Genomic DNA, 13516 nt, shown 5'->3' with positions numbered 1-13516 from the left:
CCCTCCCTCCCTTCCTTCCTCTTTTATTTCTTTGCAAGTTCTTGTGGCTTGGACAGTATGGTACAGTGCAGAAAGTAGGAGATGGACATATTCTGGGCCCTCCCCCCACCCCCCAGATAGAGTCTCACTGTGTAGCCCTGGCTGTCCTGGAACTTGTTCTGTAGGTCTGACTGCCTATGCCTCCCAAATCCACTACCCAACTCTGGGCCTGTTTTTAATGGAGACTGATTTTGCTGGTGGATCAAATGAATGTGGGATGAAAAAGATTGGAGTCCAGGAAGATTTGAGCTCTCGCCTTAAGTACCTTATAGAATGGATATAGCTTTACTGATCCAATGAAATCAGGGGATCTGATGAACACCAGGGGATCCGATGAAAATCAGGGGACTCTCTCTGGGCCTTCATGGGGCTTTGTGTCCCCTGGGAAACAGCCTCATTTTCTCCACACTGCCTGTCTCTGCTTCATGAGAAAGTAAGAACCACTGGTTCCGGGTGGACTTAGTCCGATATGCTGTGTACATGGGCAGGGTGTGACTGCAGGTGACACAGCTTTCTTGAGATGGCAGGTGACATTTTGACATTCTCACCAGTGTCCTGGGTACCAACTAAACTACTTTTAAGCTTCATCTGACATTCTCTTTCCTGATACTTTAGCCACCCTCAGATACTTTCATACCTTTGTCCCCCCAACTGTTTGCCTAGCTTGGGGGCACTTTCCCCCCCCCTCTCTATTAAACTGTTATATTTGGTTACCTCACTTGGGAATCTATGCCAGTGGGATGGGGCGTGGCTGGCAGACAGAATAGGTCCTCGTCGTGAAAGGGCCATGGTTAGACTAAGCAGCTGGCAGAGACTTCAGAGCATGTCTGGGGGCTTCTAGGCTGATTTCAAGATGAAACCAATACTCTAGGAAGGAAAGTTCTCCGTGGAAACAGCGGCTGTAACAGTGGGACCTCCGCTGTCTATGTCAGTGGGAGGGAGACCAGCAGTAAATAAGACAACAGACTCTGAGGGTGTTCATGAAAAGTCTCTGGCTTTCAGTTTGATGTTCGCTAGGCAAAAGCAGGTATCTAAGGCCAGGTGCCTGCCTGGCTGGCTAGGGCAACATCCTGATAAACCCACTGAGCCTTGGTCCAATGCTGCCCTGTCCTGTCAGCTTCCGGGAATCCCCTCATTGATCAGCTGGAGTTCAGTGCTGGGTGTCTGGAAGCTCTGAATAGGCACTCTGATGTAGAGTGCATGTCTTCTAAAGGGCTCCAAATGTCTTCCTTTTTTCATTCACAATGCACTAGTACCTTTATGGGAAGCGTAAATACATAGGGATGCTTAGATTGGAGAGAACTTCCAGAAATCTTTTACAGATGTTTTAGTACAGCCAAAGAGTTTGAAGGACTGTTGTTGTTGTTGCTGCTGCTGCTGTTGTTGTTGCTGTTGTTTTCAGGAGACTGAAGGCCAAGAAGGGAAGCACCAGGCTGGGCGAGGTAGGATCGCTAGTTCTTGAGAAGGAGAATGGGGACACAGGTGAGGAGGAGGAGAGAAGAGGTTGATGGTTTGCCGTGTATCCCCCTGGTGGCATGATATGGATAAGCCTGGATGATAGAATATGAAAATGGATAAACTGCTCGGGTGCAAGGCATGCTGGGGAGGAGGAGGTATCTGGAAGGCACTGCCCCAGCCAGGGTAGGGATGTGTGTGTGTGTGTGTGTGTGTGTGTGTGTATGTGTGTGTGTGTGTGTCTTTAGTCTGTTTCCAGATCCTGCTTGCAGCTCTACAGCAGATCCTGCAAGGTCTTTCAAAGGAGCAGCGACTGAGAAAGAAGATTAGCTACAGAAACTTCCTAGAGTTGAGCAGGAAGCCTCTCAGGGCAGAGGGCAGATGAAAGCTGTGTCATCAAGGCTATGTTGGCAAGGAGGAGAGAGCCAGAGCTGACAGGATACTGAAGAGATGGATGGGGGTGGGTGGGGGGGGTGGCATTTCTAAGTTTCTCCAACAGAGTACAACAATCATGGACAATCAAGAAATCATTTTTTTTTCTAAGCATGAACAGAGACAAGGACAAACACAGATCCTCCACTCTCACCTGAGCTCAAATACCAGGTATTTTAAAAGATCATCAACATGTTTCCTTCTTCATAGATCCTCCACTCTCACCTGAACTCAAATACCAGGTATTTTAAAAGATCATCATGTTTCCTTCTTCACTGCCAGAACTCCTCTAGAACTCATAGGCTCACACAGAAGAACAAAACTCCATTAATATGCAGGAATCGACTGATCCACCCGTTTGAATTCCTCCTCTGCCTGGGGCACCTAAACTGCTTTTCTTCTGTGAGTACACCCAGACCCTCCACCCTCACTACTCTCAGCGGCTGATGGAGAGGTCACCAGGCAACAGTCCGGTGGTCCACAAGGCCCCGGGAGCCAGCTCTTAGGGTCTAGAAATAAATGCTGAAAAAGAATCTGTATGGTCTCTTAGGGGACACAGGACACAGTTATGAATGTGCCAATGAGCAGCTGAATCCACGTTGGGAGCCAAGAGAAGACAGGACCGCAGGCAACCACCACTCATGAAGAGGGGGCCCCGGACTTTGCTCATTCTGGGAACCTGCCACTCTAGGTGCATTCACAGGACACTAGCAATAAGGCAAGGCTGACTTGGTAGAGAAGGGCAGCGTCTAAGCTACTCTGAAGTTCCAGAAAGCCAAAACTTTTTGGCCCAAGGCCTTGGTAGGTGGGGGAGGGGTAGCGCTGAGGGACAGACTTTTCCAGACCATTGTCAGAGTTCAGCTTCAGCCCAGGGGAGCTTAGGCCAAGAATTTAGAGGAGGTCGCAATGGAAACGGAGCTGAACAGAATTATCGAGGGGTCTACCAGTGCGAGGACAGACCTAGCCCAGAGGCAGAGAGAGACAAACCTGGAGCCATGGGGAGTGACATACAAAATTTTATTATTATTTTTATTATTATTTATCATGTTCACAAAAAAAGAAAGAAAAGAGAAAGAAAGAAAAAAGAAAGAAAGAAGGAAAGAGAGAAAGAAAGGAAAAATAATCAAAACGAACCGACACGTTGAAAGTGGTGGAGGAGCCCGGTCTTGTGGAAGGCTAAGCCTTCTCCTGGATTCCGCACTCCTGGAGCGCGGCCAGCTCCGCACAAGACTGGGTCAGGCTGGGCCTCGAAGCTGGGACCTCGTTGCCCTTGCCATCCGGCTCCAGCCACTGGAGCACGGTCGGGCGCCGGCAGTTCCCTTAGATTGTTCGCTTTTCTCGCTTTTCTTTTCAAATAAAAAGGCTCGAAGGAAAGCGCACTCTGGGCTAGGACTCCAAGCCTTTTCGGATTTGTTCAAGGAATTTTATTTATTTATTTATTTATTTATTTATTTACTTTTTTTTTTCACTTTTATTTACTTTGTTTCTGTTATTTCGAGTCATCACGATCCACGGTTGAGGAGACATGCAGGGAGCATCGCCGCTACCGAGAGAGCAACTACAGGGTGGGATGGGGCAGGGTGGCCTGGTCGGGCACACGGGGCATGGCCACAAGGGGCCAAGCCCCGAGGTGAGCTCTGCCACCTTTGCTGTAGCCTTGGAGGCCTGGGGCAGAAGGGACCGAGACAGAGACAAGTGAAGCAGAGAAAGAGACACAGAGGGGTCGAGAGCAGCAGAGAAAAGGGAGATGAAGTGGGAGAGATGCAGGGCGATGAGCGCGAAAACACGGAATTACAGAGAAACAGCCAACAAAACAGGCGAGAGGTGTCCACGGGACCATGTTCGTCATTTTGCATAGAGATTTCTTTCATAATTTTTTTTGTAACGTAAAAAATGCCCCCCTCCCCCAGGACGTGCTGTGCTTTAGTGGGTATGTAGCTGTGTCCCCCCTCCCTCCCCCCAGCGAGCGGCGACTCTCACAGCACGGACAGAAGGGTGTATCTACAGGCAGGGTGGCGGGGGAGGACAGGGACTCTATGGTACCCGGCGGGGCGGGGCAGAGAGGGAGGGGCTATGTACAGAGAGAGGTTCGCCTCCACAGCACACACCGTCTTTCTATAAAGCAGCCTGTTGGGTTTTTGTTTTGTTCATTTTTGCAAAGACCATCATTATATTAAATAAGTGTAGACTTTTTTTTTTTTTTTTTTTTTTTGAGTCTCTGTTCAGCTCCTGCCCAAGGGAAGGCTGGGGAGGGGGTGCTTGAGGGGAATGGGGCGGAGAGCCCCGGGTTTTTATCTGGGGCGGCTCGGTCGTCAGTTCCTTCCAGGCTCTTTGCGCCCGCAGGTTGGGAGTTTGGGATGGGAGGGTGGGGGTGGGCAGCGCATTACTGATGGGAAAGATCAATGCTCGCAGCCGCAGCCTGAGGACACGGTTCCTGCGGTGGCCCCGACGTGGCTGCGTGCTTGGGACCAAACACAAGGTGTCGTGGGATGAGCCGAGGAAGCACAGGAGGGAAGAGTGAGAGGCCCGCAGGTGGAAGAGGCGCTGACGTAGGGGCAAGGCGGGGCCGAGAGGAGAGTCACTGCAGGAGTTGATCCTAGGCCCAAGGGAACTAGGCAGTTCAGGTGGATGAGCTCAGTTGGCGTCTGCTCGCCTTGGGTACCAGCCTTGGAAAACGCTGTCGCCCCAAACGCTGTCCCTCGAGTCCGACCCTTGCGTCCCAGTGCCATCGTCTGGGGCGGGGCGCAGACAGAAGGCGGGGTCAGCCTGGCAGGCACGGGGGGGGGCAGGATTTTCCCCCCAGGGTCTCGCCGGCGGCTCCTCCTTCAGCACAAAGTCCTTTCCTTAGCTTCCCTTGCTCCGCTTCTCCAGCGAAGCCTCCTGACTCCCGGGCGTCCGAAGTGGGCTGCCCCCGGGTGGGCCACGCTGATTGTGTGTCACAGAAACGGCGCGCAGGCCAGAGGCAGGCGGGCTTCCGGGCGGCGCCATGGTCCAGGCAGGCGGGGAGGGGCGACGGGCGGGGCTGGGGCCTGAGGGTCCCACCCGCGGCTCCACCTGTCCTGTCCGGCCATCGACAGGGTGGTGAGAAGGGCTGTGGGCCTTGGGGGAGGATGTCTCGAGGTGGGGGTGGGACAGGGACGGTGGCCGAGAGGCAGCGTGTGGCTTCGGTCCTCCCTCCCTCTGGGGTGGGCGGTCAGACGGGGACGATGTGGAGGCCGAAGCTGTCTGCCTGAAGCTTGATGTGGTCCCCGCGGTAACTAGTGGCGGTCATAGGCAGCGGCAGCAGCGGCAGGGGCGGAGCCCCGGGGGGCGGCACTATAATAATAAGGGGAACCTGGAAGTTAACACAGGAGAAGAATGGGCTGGGTGAGAGGACAAACAGGAGAACAAAAAAGGAAAGAAAAGCAAAGAAAAGCCCTCCCCGGGTCCAGCGGGATCAGGCCTGGAGGACTGTGGCTCGGCCCCGAGGCCAGATGCCCAGGAGGAGTGCTGCATCCACAGGGCGGGAGAGGGACAGGACAGGTGACACCCGGCTGCGGACCCGCCAAGGGGTCCGACGGCCACTGTTGGCTAAGAGCCCTCCAGTGATCAAGAGGCGGGGGAGGGAAGAGGCTGGAGGCGCAGGCGTCCTGGAGGGGTCCCCAGGACCCGGCGCTGCTCTAAAGGGCCTGTCTCCCTGGCCCATCCGGGTACCCAGAATTGGGGTGGTCCTGAGTGGGATCCGTGTCCCGAAGCAGCCTGCGCGCCCGAGCTGGCGAGCGGGCAGGCGACCTTGGGAGCCGCCGGCCTGCCAGGTGGCGTACTCACTTAGTAAGGCGGGGTTGCTGAATCTCCAAGCCTCATTGTAGGCGGTGTACTGGGGATGGCTGTATGGGTTGCCTGAGAACTCGCTCCCTGTGGGAGGGCGGGGAACTGGAATTAGAGGCGTTCAACGTGTCCAGTTGGCCTCTTCTGTCCTGTCCTCACTAGTCCCAGTCTTGGGTGTTTCAAGCAGGGATAGGGCCCCTGGGAGCAGGCGCTCTGCATGGGGACAGCCACCATAGACAAGTAGCCAGATCCCTGCACACCTAGGCATGGAGGGAATCTGTGGGCAGGTTTGTTCCTTGGCTCTCCTGCGAGCCACTGATCGCTGCCCAGGAAGGGTTTGGTCTTGGTCTGGCTGCTCCCACTTAAGTAACTTGGGAGCTGAGAGCTTTTACAGTGGACACTGGCTTTAGGGATTCCACAGCATGAAAGAGGGGGAAGGTGGAGAAGGAAGGCCCCTGGGACACTTTGTCCCAGAAAGCCCTACTAATGGCATCTCAGAGCTGTGCCAAAGCTAGGCAGGTGGTAGTGGTGGTGCTCTCCTGGGAAATAACCCCTCCCGCTTTTCCCCTCCTGTGGTTCAGTACAAGGACCACGAAACTGGGGAAGGAAACTGCCGGAATCCACTGGACTGCCCGCAGGCTCGGGAGCAGTGAGCAGTGGAGGGCACAGTGGGTTGGGAGCCTTCAGGAGCTACCTCCCTCCCTCCAGGAGGAGAAAGGCCAGGTCTATGGGTTTCCCCCTCGCCCTTTCTCCTGTGTGATGACCCCAGACTGTTTACAGTGATCCCTAACCGCGGGTTAAGTAGAGGAGAAGGGGCCCCACTCCAAGAAGGAGCTGGTTGGGGGTGGGGGGATGCAGCCACTGGAAAGCCTGTTTATTGACGAGGAGGGAAAGCATGCGTGCAGCAGGATAATGAGCTTCTGAGCTCAACTGTGACCAAGAGGAACTGAGCTATCTCCTTCCCCATCGCTAATGAAACAAGTGTAATTTCCTCATCAGCACTAGATTCTGTTTAACGACTCCCCCCTTGCCACCATGAGCTCTCTGCGGCTCCCCTCATCCCTACCTCCCTGTAGACTCCCCACCCCCCACCTCCCCACTCTTTCCTCACCACCACCCCCCTACCTCCCTAAGACCTCCTCCAGCCTCCACCTGCTCACTGCTGGGATCTTCCTCCAGAGCCATCCCTTGCTCCCCCACCAACGCTTCTACTTGCCTTCTCCTAAGTGTGAGCTCCAATCCCTTCATCTGCACCTCCAACTTCTCTCAGTCAGCCCCATTCTCTTAACAGACTGCAGTGGGCTCCCTAGTTTCTCAACCCCGTCCCTGCTTACTCAGGGCTGTGTCTTGATGAATGAGCTTTCTGTCCTCTCTTTCTCCCTCTACCAGCGAGGGTTGAACTTGAGGAGTGGGACACACAAAAGGGCTCCAGAGGCAGTGGGCTACAGTCTGGGAGAGTCTTGGCCACCTTAAGGTAAGAGATTTTGGTGTTTCTGCGGAGAGGGACTTCAACTCTCTTTGACTTTAAGCCACTCTCATTTGGGGTGAAGGGTAGAGAGGACAGCCACCAGGCTGCCTCTTGAACCCCAAACCCAAGTCCAATGCCTCTCAGCTAAAGGGTATACTAGAGACTCAGAGGAGCACAGGGGGTCTTCTGAAGATGCGTGGAGTTGTTGTAGCTAATTTTTCTCTGAAGCTAACAACTCTGGTTCCCTCCTGTCCATGCTGAGACTAGCTTCCTTCTCTCTAGATTGGGATCTGTTCTCCACAGTGGTCTCCTCCCCTGGCTTGGTGTGGACCAGCATGGCTTTGTCTGAATGACTGCCATGCCCCTGAAAACGGTCCTTGGTTCCAAGTTTCCATGGAAACCAGGGCAGGCTCTTCCAGGCAGTGTCAGCTAGCTGAGTTAGGCATAGACTTGGACGGATGGGTGCGGAGGAAGGGCTATAACCTAAAGCTGTGTTGACAAGGGAACATTTCTGTATGTTTCCTCCTTGCATTGCTTCTAAAGAGTCAGCTGTGGCCATAGAAGGACAATGGTTTGCAGAACAATGGCTTGTTGGTTCTCCCCCCTCCAACTCCCGACTCCCAGCCATAGACTATAGTCCATTAGCAGCTCTCCCACAATTTAGTTACCCCCACCCAGATGAGACATCTACAGCATTGTCACCTACCAGGCACCATTCCTGCCAGGGTGGAGGTAGGGTAGCTTCCCTGGCCAGTGGGGGGCACATGAGGGGGGTAACCAGGTAGAGTGGTGCTCGTCATATCACGACCTGGAAAAACACAAAGCAGGGAAGGAGTGAGGCCTGGAAGAGAGGGGCCTGCCTCAGCTCGCTCTGGGATGCTCTAGGGAGAGGATGATCTCAGAGAGGAAGGAGATGAACACCCGGGCAATCGGACTCCCGTGTGCATGGATATGGATCCAAATGTCTAAGTGTGTGTGTGTGTGTGTGTGTGCGCGCACGCATTCACACGCCTCTGTTTATATTGCCTATTGTGGATCTGTGCATTGTGTGTTTGCCCTTGTCTGTATCTCCAACAACTTCAACCCAGATGGAGATGGGTGGGGATGACCCGGTTTTACTCCTTCTCTATAGATGCTCAGCTGTGATTGCTCTAGTGGACCTCTGTCATGTCTACTCTCCTCCACATCTCCTCTTCCCAAACCCCTGACTTTCCTTCAGGCTTTGAAGACACCCCATTACCACCTTCTATAAGGGTAGGTGCTTTATTCTGAGTGGAACAGTAGATGCTGGGCCTGTTAGGTCTGGAGGACAGGGGACTAACCCGTGGGCTATTGTGCTATGAGTGTAGCATTTACACGATAGAAAGCCAACTCTGAAGTGAAGCAGGAACTTTGAGGACAAGCAGATCAGAGGAAGTTCCAATGAGCAAAATTTGCTCCCCCTTCCAGCAGCCTCCCTGGAGACTAGACCTCTATTATACAGAGCCCAGGGCATGGGAGGCAGGACTTTCCTTGCCAGGATCAGGGAGGGGAGGCAAAGTGAGCCAATATTAGAGAGATATTTCCTCCCTGGGACATTGCTTCTGGAACATAGCTGCATGTGACAGGCTTCCCTTCCTTGTCTGCACCTCCTAGCATACTCCAGTCATCATGGACAGCATTGGCTCCCTCCTACCTCCCACACACCCATACACTAGAGCCTACCCTCTTCTGGGGTCCATGATCCTGCTGCAGGTCCCCCAGTCTTCCTCATCAGAGAGCCATTTTGCTCCTTATACCTCCATCTGTCCCCAAGAAGGCAAGGTGTGGCTGGAGGATGTCATAGCACTGTGTACACCTCCCTAGTTCACTGTGCACACCTCCCCTAGTTCACTATGCACACCTCCCCTAGTTCACTATACACACCTCCCTAGTTTACTATGCACACACCCCCTAGTTCACTATGCACACACCTCCCCTAATTCACTATGTGCACACCTCCCCTAGTTCACTATGTGCACCTCCCTAGTTCACTATGCATACCTCCCTAGTGGACTATGTGCACACCTCCCCTAGTTCACTATGCATGCCTCCCCTAGTTCACTATGCACACACCTACCCTAATTCACTATGCACACCTCCCCTAGTTCACTATGCACACCTCCCTAGTTCACTATGCACACCTCCCCTAGTTCACTATGCACACCTCCCTAGTTCACTGTGCACACCTTCCTAGCTCACTATGTGCACACCTCCCCTAGTTCACTGTGCACACCTCCCTAGTTCACTATGTGCACACCTCCCCTAGTTCACTATGCACACCTCCCCTAGTTCTTTCCCTGCCCCACCCCCGCTAAGTTGGGTCCTATTCACGGTCAGGTCCATGGGACTCTCCACTATTCCATAGCATCTCTCCACCACTGTCCACGTGAAGACATCACCTACTTCACTCCTCAGATACATGAGCTTTCTCACCTCCATCCCAACCCACCCAAGAGAGTCGTCCTTCTCTAAGAGGACAGAGGGACAGCTCAGAATTTTCCATTTCTGCCCACCGTGTGAGCATCCTCAGGAGCTGACCCATTGTCACTTCAAACTCAGGAGGAATAAAGGCAGACCCATCTGCTCCTCCATCGGAAGCCTGGTCCTTCTGAAGACGTATCTAGAACTTCACAGCTCTAGACACAGCCTTCCTCCCCTGTCCCTTCTGATGTGCAGTCGACTCTCCTCTGCCACCTCTCTTAGGTTCATCTCTGTTTCCCCATCACATTTATTGTTTGACTCCAGAGTGCCGGCCTTTGGCTTGCTGCAGTAGTTTTTCCTTGCTTGTGTTCCTGTCTCTACATTCTTCCCTCTTACCAATCTGGAAGGCGGCTACTAGCCCTTTGGACACATTGCTTTCACAGGACCACCTCCTTGTAAACACCGCTATTGATTGATTCCCTGTAGTCTGCAGCTCAGATGGAAACCCTGCAGATACTCAGTGCCTTCCTGGTACGTGCCCACCTCGGCTTCTCACTGCTGGCTATTTCGACCTTCCCATGTAAAATGCCCATGCTCTGATGTGACCTTTCCTTGTCTTACTTATAGTTTTTTTTTTTTTTTCCCCAGCTCAAGCCTCAACATCCCCCATCCTTCTACTCATCTTGGAAGTTTCTTTCAGGTTTCCATGACATCCGTGTTCTATGATTGACAACATGCATTATCAGGACTGCTGCTTCATGCCAAGGTTTTCATTTTCAAACAGACCATAACTCACTCAAGGGCAGGACCCACATTCTGATCTGTCCTGCAGAGTTGAGAACCCAGCCGACTCTCAATAAGTGCTTGTTGATCAACTCTTACCCACACCCCACACACCCCATCGCATGCACAGCCAATTCCTGATGGATTATAATGGCTTCCTAATTGCTTCATATGTGTTGATCTATGCAGAGAAGCAAAGCTAGAATAAAATGGGCTTGAATCTTTTTCCTTAAAAAAAAATCAATTGAAATGGGGCCGAGAGTCGGCTCCATGAATAAGAGCACTGGCTGCTCTCCCAGAGGACCCTGGTTCGATTCCCAGCAACCACGTGGCAACTCACAACAGTCTGTAACTCCAGTTCTAGGGGATCTGATACCCTCTTCTCTCCTTTTTGGATACCAAGAATGTGGAGCACAGACACACATGCAGGCAAATCACCCATACACATGAAAATAAATCAAAGTTTAAGAAACTGAAAAGTAAATAGAAATGAGAGTAGAATTTTTATATACAAAGATTTTCAATGATAGGTTCTTCTCTGGAGACTCATCATGCAAGAGAATGATTTCCTTTTTCTTTTTTTTAACCTGTGGAGTGTGGTTAATGCCTTAGGTTTCCTGAAACTCACTAGTCAGAGGAGAACTAGCAAAGAGGGGGGTCACTTCCAAATCCTAGGCAGTAGAAGAATCTGCATTCTGTTTGTGCTGTTTTGTTTTGAGGCAGTCTTATTATACCCAGCCCAGGCTTGCCTCAGATTTGTGATCCCCCTGCCTCAGACTCACAAGTTATCTGCTATCACTACTTGCTTGCCTTTGCTTTGTTGTAGTTTTCCTTGTATTGACTTCTATTGCCAATAAAAAATAAAAAAATTAAAAAAAAAAAAAGTACACATCTCCTGACCATCTCTTAGTGGAGAGGACCCAAAGTGCACATCGAGAGGAAATACCTATTAGTTCCTTGAGAGAACTAATATGACATTTATTGGTCAGAGAACACTTAGAAGAGAAGAGGATTATGGGAGATGTGAAGGTTTTGAAGCTAGAGAGACATAGAACTCAATTCCTCCAGACCCTGTGATCTTAACATTTACAAAGCAGCCAGAAAGCAGCATACATCTTTCCTCTCCTCCTTTACCCCTTTTCTCTGATCTCCATTTTTTTTCATGTTGGGCACCATGCCTCTTTGTTAATAACAAAAATAGAATGCATTTGAACTTTCCTATAGCTAGTTGAACATAAATTCTGTATAATGGAAAGTATTTACACACACACACACACACACACACACACACACACACACACACACAGAGACATACACACACAAGCCTGACGGCATTTGGAAGAGACAAAGAAAGGATGGGTGGCTCAGAAGCTGTCTCCCAAGCTAACGCGGAGGCAATCCTCTTACACAGTTTATTCCCACAGCTATCTTGCCTGCAAAATGGTATGTTCAACTTTCAGCAGGTAGAAGGCTTTGCCTGCTGAGAGCCACTCTCAGAACACTTGGTTGGAAGGCACGTTTTCAAATTCTACTTAAAACAAAACAAAACTGTGTCTGCAGGTAGTGATTTGAAAAGTGTCGGGATAAAAGGCCCATGGTGAGAAAGAAAGCATTCGAAATGTCTAGTGTTTGTCACACGTGTGTGTGTGTGTGTGTGTGTGTGTGTGTGTGTGTGTGCGTGTGGTTTGTCCTGTAACAGTGTCACCACAAAGAGGTACCTGTTCAGGACCTCTGACGTAAGCAAGGTGTGAGCCGCTGCATACAAAGCACGCTCAACGACTTCATTAGTACACAGCTGACACCAGAAGAACAGAGAGAGATTGACCAAAGTCTTGCTAGAGTCATAGATTCTCCTGGAACACCATTGTCAATAATGGAAAGCAGGCAATGCAGGAAGTTTTCAAATTACTGAGGCTGTCATACCATTTGCCCAGCAGCGTTCTTCGAGCAAGCCTCCTTCAGTAGGGAATAGCAATGGGAAATGGAAAAGCTGACAGAGCACTGGTTACCACAGTGCTACAGAGAGATGGGGGGGTAGGGGTGGGGGGAGTGGGGATGGGGAACTCTGAAACTGTAAGATGGCTGGGCCATCTCCTTTACACGGGCAAGCAGAGTCACAGAAACAGGAGAAAAGCCGTTTCACAGCAGAGGACGTCAGTTATAAAATATGTGCCATCCTGTGGAAGACAGGAGGCAGTAAAACACTTGCTTTGCTCACTGACAGTGCCAGAAACGTAAAAACAGTACCGGGGGTCAAGGCGGATAGAAACTCAGCGTTCCTAGGTGAGGGTGAGCATTTCATGCTGCTCACTTGCTTGCTTTCTGCTTTTAAAGATGAGTCTTCTAGAGGGCCACGCCCTGGTTTTAAAGATAGAAAGATTGGAGGCACATGGGCCCTAATGACTCTCCTGTGATTCCACGGCCAGTAAATGATAGCACCAGCATTAGAAGCCACGTCTATGCCACACTGCCTTTAATGACAACATGGACCCAGATACTCCCCCAAAAGAACCAACGAGAAGGCAAAGAAGTTTTCCAGCAAGCAAAGCCTCTAACCACCACGTAGCCGTTAAGAAGAGGCAGGGAAGGAAAGGGACACAGGAATGAACAGGTGCACGGAAGGTCTGTAGTAAAACTCCATGGGGTGGCGTCTTCAGTTCCTCTGAGAGTTTTCTAACACAGAAAGCATCCCTGACAAGCAGGAGTAGTGGAGGCTCTTAAAGCACCCAGAAGTGTGGAAGCGCGGCACTTGGTGAGGATGCCTTCACAGTTCAACTGCAGGAGTCCCTGAAGACTAGAAAGCCAATCTTTGCAGCAGCCGCTCTGTCTGAATCAGACAGTGCACTCTCGTCAGGCATTCCTTAGCAAATGGGCCAGAGCAAATCAACTGTTTTGGAGGATCCTAAGCGCAGCCTCTCTCCCAAGAATGGACAGAAGCAAAGCGCCAGACTTGATGGAGGAATTAGACATTTTGAGTCATCAGATCATTTGTGCCACCTTGCTGGGTATTGGGTCAGCCATCTCTCTGCTCCCGGTCTCTCTAGGATGCACCGAACAACTGTTGTGGGCTAGGCACTGCCTTCAGTGTCT

At 51.4% G+C, this 13516-nt stretch overlaps 1 protein-coding gene and 1 long non-coding RNA gene across 11 annotated transcripts in view; one reads left to right on the top strand and one right to left on the bottom strand.

The window, feature by feature from the left end:
- Positions 1-2925: 2925 nt before the first annotated feature.
- Positions 2926-13516, bottom strand: part of Pax2 (paired box 2) — a 91631-nt gene continuing 81040 nt past the window's right edge. For 3 of the 10 annotated variants that reach the window (XM_029540051.1, XM_029540036.1, XM_029540056.1), the window contains 3 exons: positions 7908-8009; positions 5734-5820; positions 4129-5241 (listed from right to left, as the gene is read on the bottom strand). In XM_029540051.1, coding sequence (XP_029395911.1) covers positions 5120-5241; positions 5734-5820; positions 7908-8009 — 311 coding nt within the window. In that variant the 3' untranslated portion in view covers positions 4129-5119. Of the gene's footprint in view, positions 5261-5733; positions 5821-7907; positions 8010-13516 lie in introns of all 10 variants that reach the window. The other 7 variants (XM_021205069.2, XM_029540064.1, XM_029540038.1 and 4 more) reach the window with 4 other exon arrangements.
- Positions 5273-12966, top strand: LOC110326554. Its single transcript, XR_002380787.1, has 3 exons — positions 5273-5720; positions 8334-8455; positions 12761-12966. It is a non-coding gene; the product is annotated as an uncharacterized LOC110326554 (long non-coding RNA).

Source organism: Mus pahari, chromosome 1 (assembly GCF_900095145.1).
Source record: "Mus pahari chromosome 1, PAHARI_EIJ_v1.1, whole genome shotgun sequence".
NCBI classification, from domain to species: Eukaryota; Metazoa; Chordata; class Mammalia; order Rodentia; family Muridae; genus Mus; species Mus pahari.
This window is presented reverse-complemented; position numbering and strand designations above follow the sequence as displayed.